At 38.5% G+C, this 22329-nt stretch overlaps 3 protein-coding genes across 7 annotated transcripts in view; 1 reads left to right on the top strand and 2 right to left on the bottom strand.

The window, feature by feature from the left end:
* The window catches only part of Src64b (Tyrosine-protein kinase Src64B), a 46849-nt gene extending 33210 nt beyond the window's left edge, over positions 1-13639 (bottom strand). For 2 of the 5 annotated variants that reach the window (XM_071699773.1, XM_071699777.1), the window contains exon 1: positions 13187-13638. The gene's annotated coding sequence lies outside the window, so the exon portion shown is untranslated. Of the gene's footprint in view, positions 1-2938; positions 3033-4302; positions 4406-4686; positions 4873-13186 lie in introns of those variants that run through there. The other 3 variants (XM_071699774.1, XM_071699778.1, XM_071699775.1) reach the window with 3 other exon arrangements.
* Positions 13640-14551: 912 nt separating this feature from the next.
* Uev1a (Ubiquitin-conjugating enzyme variant 1A) lies at positions 14552-18088 on the top strand. Its single transcript, XM_071699772.1, has 4 exons — positions 14552-14873; positions 15560-15702; positions 16138-16263; positions 16354-18088. Exons 1-4 carry the CDS (start codon positions 14849-14851, stop codon positions 16492-16494), a joined length of 435 nt encoding a protein of 144 aa, XP_071555873.1. The 5' UTR covers positions 14552-14848; the 3' UTR covers positions 16495-18088.
* A 378-nt stretch (positions 18089-18466) lies between these two features.
* On the bottom strand, positions 18467-21584 carry Cyt-c1 (Cytochrome c1). The gene is made up of 8 exons (XM_071699770.1): positions 21289-21584; positions 20254-20301; positions 19876-20024; positions 19674-19806; positions 19420-19584; positions 19141-19254; positions 18893-19027; positions 18467-18814 (listed from the first exon to the last, which is right to left on the bottom strand). Exons 1-8 carry the CDS (start codon positions 21358-21360, stop codon positions 18704-18706), a joined length of 927 nt encoding a protein of 308 aa, XP_071555871.1. The 5' UTR covers positions 21361-21584; the 3' UTR covers positions 18467-18703.
* Positions 21585-22329: the final 745 nt, after the last annotated feature.

Here is a 22329-nt window from a genome sequence, read left to right as displayed (position 1 = left end):
CGAGGAAATATCTCCCCTCATAATTCCAATCATTCGCCAGATTTATTCTCTCCGCGATGAGCGTGTCCGATACACACCCGACAACGCGCTGCATTTTGCTTACAGGATGATCCTGCAGTCATCATTATAAATATTCAGGATGGATTCCTTATTTTCCAAGTCCAATGATCGTTTTGTCGTCAAAAGAGATCGTAAATATTAATGAGCACATTATATACGACTATTTTTATATAATTAATTACGTAGAGTTTCAAGGTGAAGCAAATTTAATAAATAAAGTAAATTTTGTAGAAGCAGGTTCTAAATTGAAATTTAATGCGAGCCACAACAGGTTTACCTTACCTAAAAGAGAGAGAGAGGGAGAGAATATATGTATAAAGGTTAAATCCGAGACGATAATCCTTCTAAGAGAGATCTTCATCGTGAGATATTACCGTTCACTACAACCCTTTAGCTTTCCAACATTAGACATCTCGTTAACTAGAAATTGAAATCCTAAATCTCTGTTGAGATAAAGTCATCTCGAAGGTAAATAACCGATCAAGTTTCTGTTATCAATCATACCACGTCTATATTTAAATCGCGAGGAATCCCTCAATTTCACTCGTGACTGAAAAAGTTTCAATTGTCCCAGTACTTTTTCACAAGGATTCTCGTCTCAGATTTCGACAAAGAATCTGCCCCTCAAATGTCCCGTGCGCTAACCGCGAATCATCCCGTATAACAGCCGCGTTACCGCGTCGCGCCGCCGCGCCGCGCCGCCTCGCCGTCTTTGTCATGGGGTCGCACATTGCCGACGACGAGATCGCCCACATAAAAGAGAGAAAGAGAGAGAGAGACTCTCGATAATTCAACGGAACAGGGCGAAAAAATCAATAGTACAACCACCCCGATGGTGGCGCGCGGACGTTGCCAGGAGGGACTGCAAGGGAACCGGGGGTGGTAGTGGGGCGCGGAGGGCTGGCAAGAGTCCGGGGGCCCCCTAACTCACCCGGGGACGCGTGCATATACGCGAGCGCTACGCTTTCTACCGCATATACTTAATGAACACACGGCGGCAACGTATTTGCGCGCACACGGCGACTGACACCCGGCCTGCCTGCCCGCCGGCCGGCCGGCCGGCGAACAGCAGACTCGTCATTTATTTCCTTTTTCTGTTCTCTCTTTCTCTCGGGAGAGCGCAATAACCTTTCAGCCTCTGCTCTCACTTCGGAAGAACGCCGGCCGCTCTTCCGAAGCAGAGAAAGAGAGATACCTCGGCCTATAGGCTCCGCGCGTCTCCCCGTGGTGCACCAAGGTGCGAGGGCGGAACTAAATTTCCGCCATATTCTAGTCGTAAATGATGATAGAGGGAAATTAACAGGTAGGATTTAATACACGCATTCTGTCTCTCGTAATAGTTAATATCGTGTGTTGTAATATGTTGGAAATAAAAGATGCAATCTTCTCTCCAAAATGTGACTCGAGATGAATATCGTGCTGTTACGATGCAGAGTTAGTTTAGTCGCCGGGTGGAAAAGCACATTGTTGCAGAGATTGTTTATCTTAATACTCAAACTTATGTAACGTTCGAACTAATTCGATAAACAAAGCCATTCCACGCGAAGTGACGTCTTTGATTATGTGTGTATGTGTATATGTGTGTATGTGTGCTGCGCAACTAGGTCATCACGATATATATTTCTTGGAATACGAATACATTTGCTGTGTACACACCGACACACGTGACTGTTCGAGATTAATGCAATTAATTTTCCTTTTAATCTATTGAAACAGTTATTGAGATTTATGCTCGCTTCTGTGTATATTAATTTGAAAATTTAGTTACTCACAATTTTCCTTGTTATACCAAAACAGAAACTTTTACTTCGCCAATAAATAATTAACAATAAAGATTATTTATTCGACTCAACTGGCCATTAATTATAATCATCATGACATTTCGACTATATGGGTTTTGGTCTTTCTAAATCGATGTAACTTTTGATGCTGATAAGTATTCTTTTTTTAAATTACAATAAAGAATTTATTACAAAAAAAATATAAGGAGGGTTCGAACTCTGGCTGAGGTGATATTTTTCGCAATAAATTCTTTGCAGTGATTTTAAAAAAGAATGCTTATATTAACATCAAAATTTACATCGATTAAGAAGGACCAAAATCCATTGAAACGTCGTAACAATTATAATTAATAAAGATGGTCACACATAAGTCGAATAAATAATCTTTATCGTTTCCTTGTTATATCTGTTGTTAATATATATATTTAAAAAACGTGTATATATAAACACAAAAAAAACAATACTATATGTTTCTTCAAGTAATGGACTACGTGACAATGCCATGGAGTATTCGCCAAATTGGGTCATTAACTACTTTGAAGTTGTACAGCCGAAATAAGATCACAAGGCTTTCAACGTCGTTTAAGATGGGAGCAGGCGAAGGGTATCCGCAGAGGGATACCCTTTTCAGATAACGTCGTAGATTTTCGCTTTCTATCATTCTTTTATAATGCAGAAAAGTGTGTTACGTAAAGTAAATTTACGTAACAAAATCTCTCTCAAGACTAGCCCTTTGAAAAGAAACGTAAGTATTTATTCTATTTTAAATTTTTATATTTTTAAAACGTATATTATTTATATAAGATATTTTATCTAGAATCGAAAGCTAAGCCGGTATTTATATGACTGAACAAGAAAAATAAATCATTAATTATCTTTTTGATATTGGTTATACTATTATTAATAACTACAATTATTTAAATAATTTTTAAAACTCTAAAAATGCGGAAAATGATAAAATTACCAAAATTTATGCTCATTAATCACTGAAAAAGGTTTTGGGATTAAGATCGGTACAACATATATCGCGTGACGACGTCCGTTTCAGGTCACTGAGTTGTTTAAAGCAACAAAAACAATGGACGAAATGGAATTACCTGCAGTTTAACGGGTTAATATTCATGCTGATCGCGAAATAAAAGCCTCGGCGTTTAGTCGTGCTCCTGACGTGACTGTGCGCACGATTTCCACGTCGGCGCTGATCGAATGTGTTAGCATTAGCGCTGAATCATTAACGAGGGGACGGACGAGCGCGTATAGTATACAGATATCATGGCGCGGGCGCCACGAGTTCGCCGGCAAACCAGATAGAATCATTCCCCACTTCTAGAGTTGCAGAATTGACCAGGACGAAGCACTCCCCTATGTATACACTTTTACGTGTATACCCGAATATATTCAAACGCTATATACCCGCATCGTCGAAGCCCCTGCTTTAAAATCAATAAACAAGACTCAACAGCTATCTTCTTTAATCTTTTTAATGGTCAAAAATATCTTTTCTATATAAAAATAAAAATATCTTGAAATTTGGGGCTACTCTATATATATTAAAAACAAAAACATTCCTATCACGGTAATTCGTTATATTTCTGGAAAAGTGTCGCGTCAATTATTTCTACTCTTCTTGAAAGAATAAATTATCAGATAAGACTGCGGAAGATAAATGGTTAACTCAAAAATTGATATACTTATCTTGGTATCATAATTACTTAATTTACTTAATTTTCGTAGTAATTTCTCTATTAATTATACACATTAATTTATTGTGTTACTATATTCATAATAATTATAGTCCTAAGTAAATTCTTTTAATCTTAATCTATTTTCATCATGTTTGGTTTTTTATAGTTTTGTGATTTTAAACAAGTGATACCGCTGCACGCTGTTCCGTCACACACATCTCTTTCATAGTCCGAAATTTTTTAAAGGGCTTACTCTTTCGTCATCCAAATTCTCCGATGTGCAATAAGAACTAATTTTGTTCTATGAGAAAGAAGAGCACTGCAGTCGTACTTATGTGAGATTTTCTCGTGAGAATTCTCTCGTTGGCGTCACCGCGTCTCGACAAGGAACATAAGAAAAAAAGTAAAGAACAACACCTATTCAAGCAGAAGCGATAAAAGTGGCTGGCCAAGCGGGGTCTCGAATCTCTCCGTCTTCCGGAATGTAGAAACGACTGCGGACTTTTGACGGAGTTTGAACTCTTGAAGGAGAATCGTCAAGAAAAACCTTAATCCCGCATACCGCACGTCGTGCCGTTCAACAAACCGTGATTTTCCGCGATTTTAAACGACGAGAGAAATTCGAAAGAAAAGAAAAACTTGGCGCGACAATCTACGCTCGCGTACTTCATTTTTCACGCAAGAATCGCGACTCTCTCGCTAAGCATAACTAAAAGATCACGTAAACGAAAAAAATATTTAATTCAGGAAAGTTGACTGAAATAGTTGTTACTTACGTATTCAACAGATGATTCCGTGACATTGTGCACATTTTGCAGCATCTATTTGAGATTCCATTAGCGCATATTATCCTGATTACGAATACCCTGATTACGAACGCTATCAAATAGAATAATCAATCAATTTAATCTGTATAACGATGCGAATATAATTTTTCGAATTTTAATCAGAGCAACGACAAATGTGTCATTAATCATTTCTGCGTAGATAAGAGAAATTAGAGATAAATATTAGAGAAAGAGAAAGACAGAGAAATCTTAATTTGCGATATACTTTTCAATATAATATCTCTTCTTTTATTAAAGAGAAAAGAGTTCCTCCCTTTTTTATTAAAATATAATCAATATGTTCGCGAAAATAAAAAAACAAACATCTTTTACCTTGAAAGTCACATGACGACATTGGTCCTTCAATCGCGGTATATTAATAGGTAGAACCCACTGGGACTATTTAAAGTTCCTATAATAAGAGTTAGGACACCGTTATAGCTTTGTCTCACTCTTACTAACTTCTTGGCTGAAGCATATGGCGACCATGATAGCTTTGTCTCACTCCCACTAACTTAGCTGAAACATATGACGGAACCAATCAAAAATCGTCACCACATTGGCTTAACTCTTATTATAGGAACTCTAGGACTATCAGGATTGAAGGGACAACGTGCTAATAATACAGCCCGGCGGGATATCTATTATCTCGTTATGGGGACGGCGATTTGACAAGCTCAGCGCAGAAGGCAGCACCGAAAATGGAGACGTGTGCCACCAGGCACACAAAAAAAAGTGTCTTGGCCGAGACACTACACTAGTGTATTCCCATGTACTTTTTCCCGCTGAATCCGAATCCGAAGTCAGATTGGCTAAAATTTATGAGATAACCACAAAAAAACACGAATTAAAGGCAAAAAAAATTGTTTTTTTGTGGTTATCTAATAAATTTTAGCCAATCTGACAATTCTGACTTCGGATTCGGATTCAGCGGGAAAAAGTACATGGGAATATACTAGTGTAGTGTCTCGGCCAAGACACTTTTTTTGTGTGTGCCTGTGTTATTAAACATCTCAATTGCTTATAACAATTGAATTTTGCAATTTCTTGTAACTTAAAATATTTTTATAAAAAGATCGTTTCCTTAGCTTTAAAATGCCTTTTCGAAGATTTTTCTACGACAAGTACGACCAAAGATATTAAATTTTAAACTAAACGTGTTTTTTATTTTTCGAAAGTTGTATTGCTTATAATTTCTGGAAAACAAATATTTTGAACGAACAAAAAAAAATATATATCTTATTTTATGTATATTTCGTGTAAAAAAAGTTTCGATTAATTTAAAATACTAAATTATTGTACATAACATCCCATTATAAAAGTACAATTTGTTAATAAAAAAGTTAAGAAGTTAATTTTAGTAAAAATTAATGTTTTTAAAAATAGATACCTTATACACGGAGAAAATTGCTACGGTTGTTACAACAATATTTTCTATGATTAAAAAAGAAATGTATATAAATTCAAGCTAACTTACATTCATTGCAATGTATATGTTTATATAATTATCAAGATTATGGGTAAATTACATATAATTAATATAAATTTTTTTAGAATTGGATCTAAGTCATTGTTATCTCACGTACACGTATAAAAACTGAACGTCTAAATACTGCAAAACAATCAACGGATGCGTGAGTTACATTCCGAAATCCATGGAAACGAAGAGGCAGTTGTAATAGAGTTGGGAAATTCGTGTCGTGACTATATATATATATATATATATATATATATACACTGAGAAAAAAAAGTAATTGGATGAAAAAAATATATAGGTTGATCCAACGAAATGTCTCATTCCGGGGTGCCACCGAAATATATACTTATTGCAATAATATTTGCTATTGCAATGTTAACATCATAATTTATTGTTTCAACATCATATATTATTCCCTATATATTTTTTCTGATTGCTAAAACGCAGTCTTTTATCAAAAGTATGCTATACATAGTTGGAGGATTACCTGTTAGATTTGAATGAATCACAATTTAAATTCTTTGAAATACAGGTTTAGATGGCAAGAAAAAAGATATAGTTAATAGGATTACGTATTTATCACCAATAAATTGCGAATTTACTTTCACAAAATAAATATGTAGTTGCCGCAATGATTTTTGTAATTGATAAGACATGGTAATTAATAATATTTCATTATTTTACTTAAACATTTATTTATTATTTATTTATTTATACATGTGGCGGTTGGTAGACTGCCACATATATAAATAAATAAATAATAAATAATTATCATATCTATCACCCGAGTGATGGATTCCAATGATAGAACTGCTTCTTCTTCTTCTTCTTATATTTGTATAGGCTCCTGCCTCTAATACGAAATCAATATGGCCAGCATTTTCCACTATTTGTTTAACAAAGTCTGGTACACGTTAGCGTGACAAAGTCTAAAAGGAAATCACTGAGTCTGAGTGAGGATCAATGCAGATTTCAATCACAGTAACAGTCGCAATACTTAAAAAAAATTTTCTTGCCGGACAAAACACGTCCGAACTGGTCCGCGCACGTTGAGCGAAATTTGCTAGCGCTTTCGTGAATACATGCATCATGCATGCATGACGTGATATATAACTTGTATTCCCGATTCCCGTAATGATAGAACTGCGAAGATGCTTTCGCCGTGGGCCCTTATATACGGTCTCTGGTCGAATTTTACATTTGAGAAATAAGGCCACCTAGCGGTGAAAACGCTTATCACTCGCAGTAATTCCGGCAAAATTTGAATTGTATAAATAACATTTTCATTTCTAATAAAAAAAAATTTATTTGTCGAAATGACTTTTTTGATGACAGAATCAGATATTGCTTCCAATGGAATGCGTTTTTACTTACACCAAACGAATATGTATACTGATCGCAATAACGTAGGATTGAGAGGATTGCATAGTTATATTTGAGCCAATCTTATCTACTTTCCGTTGAAATAGAAGCGTACTCATAAAAATGTTAGAAATACTTGACAGAAGTACAAGGTTTGTCAATTTAATTACCGGATTGACAACACTGCACTCGCATTGCGGGCGTTATTACGAATCTCAATCTCTACAACAGTGTGCTTGTTTCAAGTCACAGTACGGATTAAGTATAATTATTTGTATCAATTATAGTATTTCAAAATCAAATAAATTTATTTGCTATTAAATATCTAATTGGTGAAATTGCATATGCATTTCAAGCAACGAAATGTGTCATTAGATCAAAAAATATTTTCAATATTGCGTTTTTTGAAACAAATATGTAGTTCTTGGATCACACTTCCTATATAACAGTATTAAGAGCGTTGTAGTTGAATCAATTAAATATTTTTCAATAACATATGCTATTGAATCAACAATTTTTTTTCTCAGTGTATATATAGTTTATTTATATTCAAATTTATATAATATATTTATGTCGAATTAATCGTGCGTTGAAGCTTGAAGCCATGAGTCAGTTCTACTCGCAAAAATTTCTTTTTTAAATATCCCTCCATTTTTTAAGTTTCGCGTTTAATTTTTAATCATTGAGTGGCACGCGCCCCATAATTGGCATCGAGATTATCACAGGAAACTTGGGCGCAAGCACGCACGCGCGCGCGCGCCCACAGGATACTCCTTTCTTCCTCCGATAAAGGTTTCCGTCTAAAAATTGCGACACGCGAATGGCACGCGGAATTCCCCGCCATATTGCGAAAAAAAAATAACTCGTCTGTGTGTGTGCGAGTTAATCGCACGGACGAGTCGACTGTCGCGAGATACCAAACAAATCACGAAGCGACTGCGATATATATTCCTGGAATTATGTATGCGCTAGATCGAGGGCTTTCAACATAGGACTCCGTGGTCCGGGTGGTCCCTAAAGAAGCTAAATGTTCCGCGTTTTCGCTAAGTAGGCCACTCAACTTCCCCAATTAATAGCTATGTGAATCACAGATGAATAAATGAGAATATTTATGATCTACGATAGAATCTTTTCTCAACCCGACTGATTAAGAGCATAAAAAAGACTGCATTACGAGTAACAGTCACGCAAAATAATTGTACAGTAGATACATGGATTACAAATTATAAATATAAAGTGAGAGAAACGTAGAAAATAAATGAAATTCAGAATAGGAGAATACGAGAAAAAAGACTGAAGGAAGCACTGTACCAGGCAACAAGGATTTTTCGCAATAGCGGATCTCGGATACCGTAAACGACGCCGATGTGGCGTCAAGTCGCGTGTATACCGTTATACACGCAACTTGACGCCACAATTTTGTTCACCGTTGAACAATAACGTAGGCCAAGATAAAAATCGCCAGATAATGATCCGTGGTCGAATAGCTAGAATTGTAACACGATTTATTGTAACTTTGCGCATTCGTATAAAATGCACGACTGTGTGGTGTGCGCGATATACGGTAACCGCAAATTTGCCCATTCTCGCCAGGCGTGGTGACGAAAGTGCAAGTGAAAGACGCGACGCGAGGAGGAGGAGTATTTCATTTTCCGTCGTCGGGCGTAAATAAAACCTCGCTTCCATAAAACGTCAGGTTTATAAGGCGGCCATTCACGCGTCAGCGAGCAGCTGTTTCGGTGTATTTCATTTCGAACCGTCACTCTACGAGGAGAGAGAGATTCACGTTTTCACATACAATTACACGGTCGAGGAAGTTCAATTTCAATTTACCTAAAAATAAATAGCCATATCACAGTAATTAAATTTCAAAAAATTAGAAGCCGCACTAAATGCTGATATTTCCACATGTACTTACATAAATATATTGCTGGAATTAAAGTTTTTAATTACACGGGAAATGCATCTGTTTTCAGATATTATAACCTAATATAAAATAAGTGCTTGAAATGTATAAAAAGGATATCCGTTTATAATTAAAAATAAAAAAAAAATTCCTTTGCGCAACACTGTATAAGTAACCTTTCATAAATTCTGTATAACGTTCTACAATGTACAACATTTTCAACCTGACTCTAGTAAAATATGGGGTGTAATTTGCGAGTAATGTTTTTAAACATTGCCATGCTATTCATCGTGGCAACGCCATAACACGATTTCCCACACAAAGGAATTTTCCGAAAAATCAGGAATTGCATAAATGCAAATCGCAAACGCGCGACGTTTCGTTTAATCCTTTCCCTTTTCATTGCCGCGCGCGCGCGCGAGCGGTCTCGAAGCACGAAACGAATTTATCTCTGCATCGCGCAACCCTCTGATTAATGTTCCCCGCGGTACAATGATATCCGATACGAAACGATAACACGCTCGCGTTGCGCGGCGAGATGTGCGCGGGCGCGCGGTGAAAGCTTACGAGCGGTAATGCGGCATGCCGATCGCCGTGCGTAATGATGAAAAAGCCGGTAACGAATCGGCGCGAAGTCGATTTACCGCTGTGCAAACAGGCCGAGAGATAAATATGATCTCGCTACCCAATACCAATGTTTCGTTTTAGACACCCGCTGAGCGGTGTAATTAGCATCCGCCACGGAACGCGCGACACGAATTGACTGAGGAGCAAAGTAGAATTTCGCCATTTCATCATTGAATAATATTTGATTTGTGTGCGCATGCAGAGAGAGAGAGAGAATCGAGAATATTTTCTAGAAAAATATTTCAGCCGCGCATGATTCGCAAGGCGTTATTTATGACGCCTTTAAGTATCTATAATAACGAACAATATGTGGTGTAAAATATTGGAATAGCCATTCAACTGTTACGGCAACACACGCCAAGTGCGCTCACCAAAACGATCATGTACGCGTTCACGGGGAAAAAAAATAAAGCTCATATCGAAAAGAGGAGAAAAAGAGATCCAATATATGTATGGAGGAGCACTCGTATAAAAAGAACACTGGGTGTACAAATATTATACCGTACGATTGTATAACAAAAACCTTGCGACAAGTGACAACGATTACCATTGCCATTCCCGGTTATGACTCTAAATAGAATAAAGAATTAAGAAAAAAGGGTATTTCTCCGTAAGGAGAAATGATTGATGATGCTCCATATCGCAAATAGCACATAATTCTGCATGACAAAGAACATCAATGTACAAAATCTCATATATATTAAAATTATCGACACATCTGAACGTATAAATCTCGTATAAAAATATAAATCTCGTACATTATACAAATATAGCCGATATACGTAAGAAGTTAGAAGCTAGAACGTAGAAAGCCAATTAAAAAAAGAGAGATGAGTGCAAATTGCATATATCGGGCTTGCGATCTTTTAGACGGACTTTCGCGAAGTTAATCAAATTCAATTAATAAAGATTAGTTGTATCCAGTTAATCGAAGGTCGTTTGAGATTAAGATCGGGAAGTTTGCGCGGCGTTTAACGTGTTAAGGAAGTTACTCCACGGTTCCGTGTGAAATGCAGCTTCTATCAGGCTCGCGGCCAATTCGCGGTCACCAATCTCTCACCGAACATCTCTCTCTCTCTCTTTCCCCCCCTCTCTCTCTCCCATGCGATATTTATCCCGCAAGGATGCACGGTGACGCGTGCAATTTCCGATGGAAGCGAGAGCTCGCCGCCAACGTGATTTAAAGGTTAAGCCGAGGTTGGCCGCGCACGCGGTCGGCCAATCGACCGTAAGGGCTCCATGGTTAAACTTAAATCAGACCTGCATTTAAGCCGGCCTCGATCGAGCGCCTCGTTACATTCAATTCTCGCCCGTGCATCTAAAGGGCCGATTAGGTTACTCATTGTCAGAGTCCGCTGGCAGTTTCAGTTCTGTCGGGCTTTATTTGTCAACAACGAATGAATTATCGCGGGTTGGCGCGTTAGGAAATAAAAGTGGCTCGGTATCGACGAAAGTCTGGTCAGTAATAAAAAAAAATAAATCACGGGTATTACATCAAATTTAAAAAAATACTTTATTGGTTCGAATAAGAAATAATGATGCAATATAAATAGTGAACAATAGTTGGAGAAAATTGAAAATGATTATTTCATGTAAAATAAAATAATTAGTGTGTTTCTCAAATAATATAAATAGTGAACAATAATTATTTGTATCGAAGATGATACTCGTCATTTTCAATATGAATTTAACAAGAGAATTAACGATTGTCAATAGGTTTCAGATTTTAATTTCCATGTGATTCCAATTCTACCTCAATCATATGTCACCTTATTTCTTATATATTTTTTCAACAGTATGAAATGCAGATTCGCGACGTCGCTCGAAAAATTAATCAAGGAGATATCGAACACGGCGCTTACGACACTCCATTTACGCGATTAAGTGCCCGGTGAAATGAATCGGCCAGGTTCGAATGCGCATAAATTACGGTTGACGCAATGCAAGAAAGCCGCGTCAGTCTCAGGCACGAATGTAGAGGATAAAACGATCCTTCCTGCAGGAGGATTTCGGATGCGATTAGTCGGTTACGCCCTTCGGATAGGAAAACAAAGCCTCGCTCCGGGTGGGTCCTTCCTGTCATTTTTCACGGGTTACTAACAGTTACGAGCACGCATAAGTCAGACATACAAGCGACAAAGTCGACGATTATAGGCTCTTTACAATTTTAACGATCACGTGAAGCGTAATCAACGGCTAATACTTGACATTACGCAATAACAATCGATAGCGATCTAAAATAAATAGGATTTTGACGCAAAGATTTTGTTTTCGGATAACTGCTAAATAAAAAATCCGTCAATTAAATATTTTATTTAACGTGAAATAATTTTTAATTTTCTCAGAATAATTTTTTTTGCTTTTCCTCGCCTCCGTCTTGACAATTATCTCCATAATTATCGCGGAAGTTTTTTTGTATTCGAGGAACACAAATTATTTTATTTTGAAATAATTATTTTCTCAAAATAGTCTTTTCGTTTTTCTCCGCCACTGTCTCGATAATTATCGCCTTAACTGGAGGTTTCTTTTTAGAATAATTGCTAAATCAAGAATCTGCTAACTATAAATATTTTATTTTACGTAAAGCAATTATTTTCAATTTACTCAAAATAATCTTCTCGCTTTTCTTCGCCGTCTCGACAATTATCGCCGGGGGTTTTTTTATTCGAGGGACGAGCGTCGACATAACGACTTATCTACCAAACGAACAACAATGCCGGAGGCATTGAAATCTCCCGGGGTGCGTTGTACGAGTGCTCATTCAAGATATCCAAAAAATGCCATTATCACCTTGCCGCCACGAAGCTAATCGTTCTCGTAATCGTTCGCAAGCGTGGTAATAACGTGACAGTAACAACGATCAATGTCAGGAACGTCTCCCATCGCGTATAAATGTAACGCCCCCATGCAAGCGAGACGCTCTTTATGCATATCTCTCTCTCTCTCTCTCTCTCTCTCTCTCTCTCTCTCTCTCTCTCTCTCTCTCTCTCTCTCTCTCTCTCTCTCTCTCTCTTCCTCACTCTCACTCTCTCTGTCTCTCTCTATCTCTCTTGTTCGCGATCGAAAACAACAGATCGCCGACGTCGCCTAATGGAGAGCACCACCGTACTCGCCGTACTCCACCTTCGCGTCGTCTCCAAGGGACTCCGAAATTCATCAGGAATTATATGCCCGTCGAGAACAGTTCCGGCAGACATGAGAGACACGAAATATCCGGAGACTCGTCCGGACCTCGTGCCACTGAACCGAGCGGGGGGTCAATGGCGTATTTACGTTTTGTTTATTATGGTGGCGGCTCTCTCGAAGAAACGGACGTCGCTGGTCGCTGGCGAGCCGCCGCTCGCCTCCTCGTGCGATCGCGACTACGACACGACGGATAACGTATAATTCCCGTACATGCATTACGTTCGCGAATCAAAACACGAATGAAACAATGAAACACAATGAAACCTGCTACTCACCCGCTCGTCGCGTTATCCTCGCTGCTCCGGTGCTCCTCCACCACGCTCCTGCCACCCCTCGGGTAATCCACGGCGAACGGCGTCCAGGACACGACGATCTCTATCCGCGCGGGGACACGATCCAGGGGGAGGGGGGGGGGAGGAGCTAGCGATCGCTTGCTGTTGTACGGCACGTCTCTTCCGCGAGCGCGAAACCGGCGGTCACACGGCGCATCGCGCGCGCACACGACGCTCGACGAGATGCACCCACGGAACGCGGACTGACAGCTATCGCGCGCCGTTCATTATCGGAGGGGAAGAGAGAGAAGACCCACCTTCGCCTGCGCTCGCGCCGCTCGCGACTGCTCTGCTCCGCTGATCTGCTCTTGCGCGGCCGGCCGGCGACGGGCGACGAACGGCGCCGATACGTCATACGCGCCGCGCGCCGCCTCCCCCCTCGCGCCGCACCTATCGTCGAACAGCGTTGCCGCGCGCTCGGCCAATCGCCGTCGTTTCGCCGTCGAGGTTCTCTCCGGCCAATAAGCTGGCGTCCGCTGCCGTGCCGTTGCGATTCCCGTTTGCGACTCCGCCGTAATATTCCGGATGTGACGTAATATTCCGACTGAAAAATAAAATTTCTGCTCTTCATTGAGGAGTAAAAAAAGAGATAAAATTATGCACAAATTGCTATTGTCTTGTTATTAATGCAGCTTATTTGTTAGCTAAGGCACTGTGTCTGCCGTCATCTCAGAAAAACACGTGCGCCACATTTAAACGAGAATCTATTTGTCTAAAATAAACTCTTGATAAAATAAAGAATACTTTACGGTTCTTGTACGAAGAATAATTCTACGAATATACAATAAAAATATATACAGATGTAAATAACGTTTTCTCAACAAGAAAAAATCATGCAATTACAAATTATTTTCTTAAGACATACAATTAGCATTACCAATTCAGTGCTAAAAAAATTCTGTAAATCTATATTCTCGCTTAGTTGATACACATTTATACATACACTTATATTTACATTGAAAGCAGAATAAGTTTCAAGAAGAAAAAGAGAAAACGAATTGAACGAAAAATGCGCGACTGAAATAAACAGATCGGACAGATTTTACGGGCCGGATCTTTTCTCGCGTTTAATATTTAATAATCGCGAAATAAAATCGCGAGACTCGAGCAGCGAGAGCGAGAGCGAAACGAACCAAGTGTAGAAGCAGAACCGATGAAAGTGGAGCGGAGCAGCGTTTGCGTTTCACGCGGACCGTCGAATCCGGTGGGCGAGCGGCTCGCCCACGAACGGCACAAACGCGACGACCGACGACCGACGACGGCCGACGGGATCTAGACTTCTAGAGAGCGACTAGTCCATGGGGAACGGGCGATCTCTCGCGCGGAGCGCGGAGGTTGGCTGAAATTCTCTCCTCGCGCGCGGGGTGTATTTTCGTTATCCGGGTGGACAGCCGCACGCACACACGCTCTCTTGGCCGCAGCGCGCCGGATTACCGCCGACGTCCGACGTCCGACGGCTGATGAGAAGCTCGCGCCGCAGTTAAAAAAGCCGCGCCAGCTCCACGTGAGTGACTTCGGCCCGCGTACGGTGCGCGTTGTCGCCCGCCTGGTACTTTACGGGAGGGGAAAAAAATACGGCGCCTCGTCAGAAATACGAGAGAGATCATGGCGGTGCCCAACAGCGGTGTAGGTGAGTTATTTTGTTTAGGCGGCCACCCGCGCGACTCCGGGACGATTCTCCTCGTCCTCCTTTCTTCCCTTTCGATCGAGAAATCGGGGACCTCGAGGCGGGATGACTCGACGATCCTCGGACCCGGCGTTCCCGTGCCACGCGAGCTGACAGCGGACGTCGAGCGTTGCCGCCCGTATTTCTCTCGCGTGCCGAGTCATCGAGACGGTGGACACGACGTTACCTCCGTCGCGAGTCGATATCGCCCTTCCGCGGTATCGCGGACTCATCTCGAGACCCGTGAATAACTCGGAAACTCGCGACGGCGGAAAGGTTAACCATGCTCGATCCCTGCTCATCGAGCCATAACCTGTATCGTCACGCGGATACATTTCAGCTGTTACACGCGACATATCCTTGCTTTTTTCTTTTTCTTCCTCTTTTTGTGGATTTTCGATCCTTAAACAACATCGGGTTTATTGAGGATTTGTTAGACTCGGATTATACAATTATATATATTATATAGTTCAAAGATCTCAACAATTCTCTTTAACTTCTTAATCAACCTTATATGAATCTTTACTGAACCTTGTACGAACCAAATTATATATATGGGATCGAGATTGAACTTAGAGCTTGCCAATTATGAGTCGACTGCTTCTACTGCCTACATGAAGTCACACGTCATTCGTCGAATGCTGTTTCAGTTATGCCCCGAAACTTTCGTCTCCTGGAGGAGTTGGAACAGGGCCAAAAAGGTGTGGGTGATGGCACGATCAGTTGGGGCCTGGAAAACGACGACGACATGACCCTCACGCATTGGACTGGTATGATAATTGGACCACCTAGGGTAAGATACCTTTTACTGGTGTCGTTTGTCGTCACTGCGATAATACGAATCCGCACCGGTCTCTTCTCACGTTACTTTTCGTTCGATACAAGTCCACTTTTACGAGATTTCAGATACAAGCTAAGCTATACGTTGCGATACTTGCATTAGATGTTCATATTTGTAAAACTTTTCTTGTACTGGTATCAGCTGCGGATAAAATATATTTGTGATACTTAAAATGAATAACTTATCGAAGATATGAAAATACAGTTTGAATATTAATATTGATTATATGTGTTATATAGAAAATATATTTAATATTGTATAACTGAACGAAAAATATTGATTCTATAAGAATTAATTGCATATATTGCAAAGATGCTAACTTAAAGAAACATATTCAGAATATCTTACGATGTACGATTAATATAATGTTGTACTGACATCTTTTAGACACCGTATGAAAATAGGATGTATAGTTTGAAAATTGACTGCGGTCAGAGATATCCAGATGATGCCCCTAATGTAAGATTTTTAAGCAGAATCAATATGAATTGCATTAACAGTGCCACTGGAGCTGTAAGTATACAAGATCGCGATGTGCATGTACATTAATTAAGATAAAAAATACATGTACCTGAAATAACACATAAAATTTCCATACACAAGGTGGATAATCGCAGTGTCCCGGTCCTTGCGAAATGGCAACGAGAGTACACAATTAAAACAGTTCTCCAGGAACTCCGTCGTTTGATGACGTTGAAGGAAAATATGAAACTTTCTCAGCCTCCGGAGGGCAGCACTTTTTAGCCTAACCGTATGAACAGAGATATCTTCCTTTTTGCAATAGCATGAGGCGAGATTTAAAGGTACCAAATAATATTAAAAGGGTGCCCGCTGAAAATATATGTTTAAAAAGAAACAAAAAAAACGAAAAAACAGCTTTGTGAAAGAAAGGAGGTAATAGCTTGGAAAGTTGAATGAGTGTATCGAGTTTATGTATAGATTAGGTAGAACAATTGACAAAAATGCATTTGTCAAGCACAGCTGGTTCTTTGTCGGAATTTTTCACTAAAAATGTATTTTTCCGGAACCCCCGATTATTTCATTGCATATACATCATGTTCGCGCACGTAGATTGTAATTCAATGCGGATGCGAATGCGAATTGGTTGAAGGAAACGCCGCTCCAGCTTTTCAAGCTAGTACAATGTAAAGCGGAAAAAAAATCATATTTTGAATCATAAAACTGGAGACACAGACCATGTAATAAAAACGAATAATCAGTAAGAATAACTTATGCCTTTGAAGTTTTTTAACGAGAGAAGAAGAGTAATGCCTGGTATTGCGAACCATTTTAAGATTTCTCTTCTGTTTGCGCGCAAGTGCCATTTCATATCTTGCAGAGGTGTGTCTCTCTCTCACTCAACGCTACGGTAGAAAATTTGTAAATTCTGGACCATAAATCTGTACGTCCATTTTACTTTTCCGTGCTGCGTACACTGTTTCAACTAGCGATCTACAATGAAATAACGTACGTGTTTGAGAAATTATATCCTTAAAAAAACGGCCTCTCTCTCTTTCACGCTAAACGAACTACGTTTCGTAATTGATGAGGAGATGTCGCTTTGTAATCGAAGCATGCATAAATGACAATTTGATTTGTAATATCTCGTATATAGTGAATAATGATACAATGCTGCATGGCAAAGTACATCAATGTATGAAGCGTCGCTGAATAATGAGATCTTTTAGTCGATATCATATTAGAACATATTGAAAGTTTACCAATTTTTCATGTGTATTTGGTTACGTCTATTAAAATGCGATAGAATTATAGAGTATGATAGTATGCTTACTGTTTGACACAAGGGCTTCATGATTGATGTATTATGTGAATATTATTTTTGTTATATAATTATCAAAATCGTATCTAATTCCTAACACACTGTGTAAAGTACAGGAGCTGCATATTGTTAACAAAATCGAATGCATCTTTAGTGCAATCACGACTATTTACATTGTAGTCCATGTAAATAGTATATTGCTGAAAATCGAATTATATGCAGCTTACTGATGATAAATGATATGTTCCAGCAAAAAAATAATTGTTATTACAACGTCATCTCAAGATTTATGTTATCCAATTAATCGAAAGGATGTCTTTATACCTAAAGTTCCACCGAAGTAGATTTTGAAATATCTCCACATTTGATTGTGTAATGTAAAAATTTTTTGATTATCCGAACGAAAGATATATATACCTCTTTGTCCGCTTTGCATTTCAGTATTACACTATCGGTAATATAATAGTGTAATTTAAATCATCCTATTAAAAGAGTAACAAGTTATAGCTCCATGTGGACGAAAACAAGCTTAAGGAGAATAAAGTGATTTCCTTAGAAGTGAGCGTTCCTTCTGTTTCTTACCCACACATGTTAGCGGCCTTTTTTTTAGCTTTGAATAAATTGTTGCTTATTAAAACCAAACGACTTCGTCATTCGTATTGAGACTTTTACAGACGTTTCTCCTCGTATATTAATCTTAAAAAATGGATTGGACAAAAACTTTAAATTGAAATAATTTGTAAAAAATATTCGAATACAAAATCGCATAATGAAAACTTACCAAAGATAAATATAAATAATATATTTAGCCAAATATCCTTTTATCTAGCTTAAAATATCCTTTCATCTTGAAAATGTCCATAAATATTCGACATATCTTACGAGTCGCTTAAAATTGCGAATAAATCATTGTGCGTCTCATCAAAGGAGTGAACCTTGTTTATGTTTAACAATTTTATTTAAATCAGACGATGACTCCATTCGGTATAGCTATGTACAATGTTTAATTTAATAGATTTTGGTAATGATGACAAATTGACACTTTGTCAGATGCTATGAATAAGTTTGAATCTTCAGAAAGGAGCCACATTGCCGGAGATACATTGCTTAAATTGCGAAACTACATTCCGATACCAGCGCAACAGCTAACATCACGGCGTTAATTTCCATTGGCTAACGATATTTTTTAGGGACAAACATTAATTTTGTACTCTTTAAAGTTGTCCACTTGTGTCGCTTGAAGTAGTATGAAGCAGCAGTGAGAATTGAAAATATTCCAATAGCCTGTAAATAATTTATATTAAAATAATTATACGATAAGATGAACCAAAATAAAATGGACTTTAGAGATGTTTACTTCACCTTAATAGTCATTCTTTTTCGGTCGTCAAATTCGTGATTGGCAGTCCACATTAGGAATGTGGTAATGTCTTTTGCTACTTGAGAAGCAGTTGCTGGAGTACCATCTTCATATTCTAAGACTTCGTTATAAATAGCCTGTATGACGGAGTAAAATTATTATTTTTATTATTTTTATTATCATTAATGGGTGCAAAATTCAATATCGCTAATTGTAACATCTTAAATTTAAAACAATGTGAATAACTCACCTGTGCCATACCAATGGCACCACCTGGAAAATATGGATTGAAATATTGTCCTTCTCTTAAATTTATACCGGCTGGTGGATCACAATATCCAGTCAGTAAAGCGAAAACGTAGTTCTGAAATATATATATAATATATTTTTAATTAAATGCAAGTTGTGGCAATAATAAAAATATTTTTACAGCAAAATTTAAAAAAATGGAAATTAATTGTAAATTAATAGATTTAATTTTTAATTCCACCCATATTCTCTTTCTATACGTTACTCAAAATTGACTTACCTCTCCATCGTGCCTGGCGTTAAGCATGTAAGACAGATCAGGTGGATAAGCACCGTTGTTCGCTGCTCTAGCAGCTTCTTCATTCGGATATGGAGATGGCACGTAATCAAACAGTTTTCCTGAACGTTTGAAGTATTCTCCTGTGTCGTCAGGGCCATCTTCTACCTGTATCGTAAAAGTTAGTTATATTATTAAGTCTTATATTCTATAAAATTATAAGAGACGTTTTTCATAGTTAATATTGTAAAATGTACCATGACTTCTTCCGCGAGAGCTTTGGCTTCCGCTTCGGTATGAGTAACATCAACGAGGTGACGGTATGCCACATATTGCAAACTGTGACAAGCCGCACACACGTTCTTGTAGACCTCCCAGCCTCGTCGCATACTGCAAAATATAGGTTAATAACACATTTGTATAGTTAATTGTTAATATTTAAATACTAAAGTATTATACCTAGCATGATCTAGCGAATTGAACCATCCATAAAAATCCCATTTGTACGTCGGAGGATGAGCTATCAAGTCGACAGCTCTTGCCGAGCTATCTAGAGCATAGATGAAGGCACTTATGCCTCCGGCAGTCACTCCTAAGCATGTTAATAACTGTAATTAAAAATATTAGAGATATTACTTTCTTACGCTATATAGTTCATATAATGTCGCTGTCACATATTATATAACATTGTCATATATTCGAAATATAAATAAAACAGTAATCTGTCCTAACTTACTAACACATGCAGTTTGAAGGAACACAAAGTTGTTTCTGATAGACGAGGAATTGGGTAAGGTTGGGATATCTCTTCGAGCAAGATAAATTAAATTCACATACCACTTTCCGACTCCTAGGCCATTCTTTCACAGTGGAAAAATTACTGGTCTGCGAAAACAAAGTTTAAAGTTTAAGTACAATAAGTTTAAGTGTAACATATTTTAGAAGAAAATAAGGAAAAAAATATTTGCAACATTGCTCCACACATTTACCTCTTTTATATTTATATTTTCTTTCTTCACATACTGTGATTTTGCTGCAATTATTTTAATCGCTAATTATCTTCAAAAAGATACACATCCTTTATATATATATATATATATATATATATATTGCCCAAAATAATTGTTATTATAAAATTTTATATATATATATTTTTTGTGTATCACACACAAATTAATCTCATCTATCTAATATCTGTTCAAGTCAAAGATTAATGTGTGCTAATAAATAAGTAAAATTAGGTTCAGGGGCTTTCCATATGTTCCATTCTTATGAATATTACTATGACATAATCAAATCAAAAGGAATACACTTAACAAACGTTCAATAACATAAGTATGTGATAACATACATCTGACTCTTCAACCAACTCAAAACTGACAATTGATGACAATCGACGGCATAATCGTTTCTACAGTTAGGCGATAAAATCCACGCGTGCAGACTAATTCGTTGTGACAGCGAGCGCGATATAAACGCCCATTCATTCACCTGTGCCACTGGCCGCGCACGGTGCATCGGTGGAGCATGTTTGATATCATGGCAGCATCCCGATTTTCGGTATCGCTCGCTATTACATAACATCTGTTAAAGTGCCGTCGGAACCGTCACCGTCGTCGACGTCGCGCGCCGTCGGACGCCTCGCCGGCGTCCCGACGTCGCGCGAACGTCCCGCGGGAGGTATAATCCTCGCCGAGGAAGGCGTGACATTAGCAGCCGACAGCTCGCACGGTGTCCAGCTCGCGAGGCCGCGGGCCAATATTGGTTAACGTCAGGTGTCGTTGACACGGACGACGCGATGTCGCCGGTGATTTTCGCGAGGAAGTAACCGCGGTTGCTCAAAAATTGCTCGAAGATCCGTCTCTCACTTACCTGGCCGATCAACGTGCCATAATTCGGTTTCAGAAGACCCGATTTACAAATCCGACCTAACGTCGCCGCCATGTTGGCCAGAGGTGCAATGTGCGGAGAGGGTTATGCTAGTCAGTGAACGATCCGCTGGACGGTCGACGTAGAAATCGTAGAATCAGCCTCGCGACTGATCGCAAAAATCCTCCCGCGATTATTCCAGCACCGCGGATCGGTCGCGAGGGATTAAAAAGAGAGGTTAAAAAACGTCGGTAGGGAGAACACCGTGAAGACGACTTTGGTGACTTTGGTCCGACTCGCCCCAGGCTTGCCAACACTTGCCAACGTCACGGCGAACGTTCACGCGCCTAATCCAATGTCCATTTCTATCACTGCCAGATCAATCTCGGTTTAATTAATTACGTTTTATCTTTTTCTAATTCTTGGAACTATAGGAAAAGAAATAAAAAGTAAATTGAACCAAGATAAAATTAATCTACGTTGGTAGAAATGGATATAAATCTGCGACTCGACGAACAATTATTTTGTGATACGCGGAATTTTGTATTTTATGTTCATGTGTCAGTTTTCATTATATTTATGTAATCGTATAACATATTATTTATAGAATACGTACGTTATAGAAATATATAATATTACATCTCTCTGGTGAAACAATTTCTCATTATATATTTTCTCAGAAATTTTCTAAAAATTTCTCATATTTTAGATTTATATAAAAAATATGTATCTTTCTCACAGATACTATTTCAGAAATAATATGGATTTTATTTCCATATATTTTAAGAATATAAAACAAATATATTTTGTTTCACTCTAACTTATTGCAACAATGTTCACCAATTCAAGAAGTTCTTCGAAAAAGGACAGACTCTGGGACGAAGCGTAAAGTACTCCTTTTGACAAGGAGAGTGGAATTTGAGAGGTGAGGGAAAAATTCATTGGGCCATCTTTGATTGATCAGATTTTGCGTACACGATATATCTATTTTAACGCCCCGTTAACGTAAAATTTTAACCGAGGCATCGCTGCGATTTAAAATTA

The sequence above is a fragment of the Temnothorax nylanderi genome, unplaced genomic scaffold, assembly GCF_030848795.1.
Source record: "Temnothorax nylanderi isolate EJ_2023f unplaced genomic scaffold, tnyl_v1.0 TNYL_tig0019_pilon, whole genome shotgun sequence".
Classification (NCBI taxonomy): domain Eukaryota; kingdom Metazoa; phylum Arthropoda; class Insecta; order Hymenoptera; family Formicidae; genus Temnothorax; species Temnothorax nylanderi.
The sequence above is the reverse complement of the archived record's forward strand: the minus strand, read 5'-3'. Positions and strand labels throughout refer to the sequence as shown.

Excerpts from the sequence above, each read along its gene's own strand:
- Uev1a (XM_071699772.1), top strand. The coding sequence starts at position 14,849 with ATGGCGGTGCCCAACAGCGGTGTAG. Across the intron at positions 14,874-15,559 it reads GGTGCCCAACAGCGGTGTAG|TTATGCCCCGAAACTTTCGT; the intron begins GTGAGTTATTTT and ends ATGCTGTTTCAG. Across the intron at positions 15,703-16,137 it reads TGATAATTGGACCACCTAGG|ACACCGTATGAAAATAGGAT; the intron begins GTAAGATACCTT and ends GACATCTTTTAG.
- Cyt-c1 (XM_071699770.1), bottom strand. The coding sequence starts at position 21,360 with ATGGCGGCGACGTTAGGTCGGATTTGTAAATCGGGTCTTCTGAAACCG. Across the intron at positions 20,025-20,253 it reads GGCCTAGGAGTCGGAAAGTG|TTATTAACATGCTTAGGAGT; the intron begins GTATGTGAATTT and ends TTTTAATTACAG. Across the intron at positions 19,807-19,875 it reads AATTCGCTAGATCATGCTAG|TATGCGACGAGGCTGGGAGG; the intron begins GTATAATACTTT and ends TATATTTTGCAG.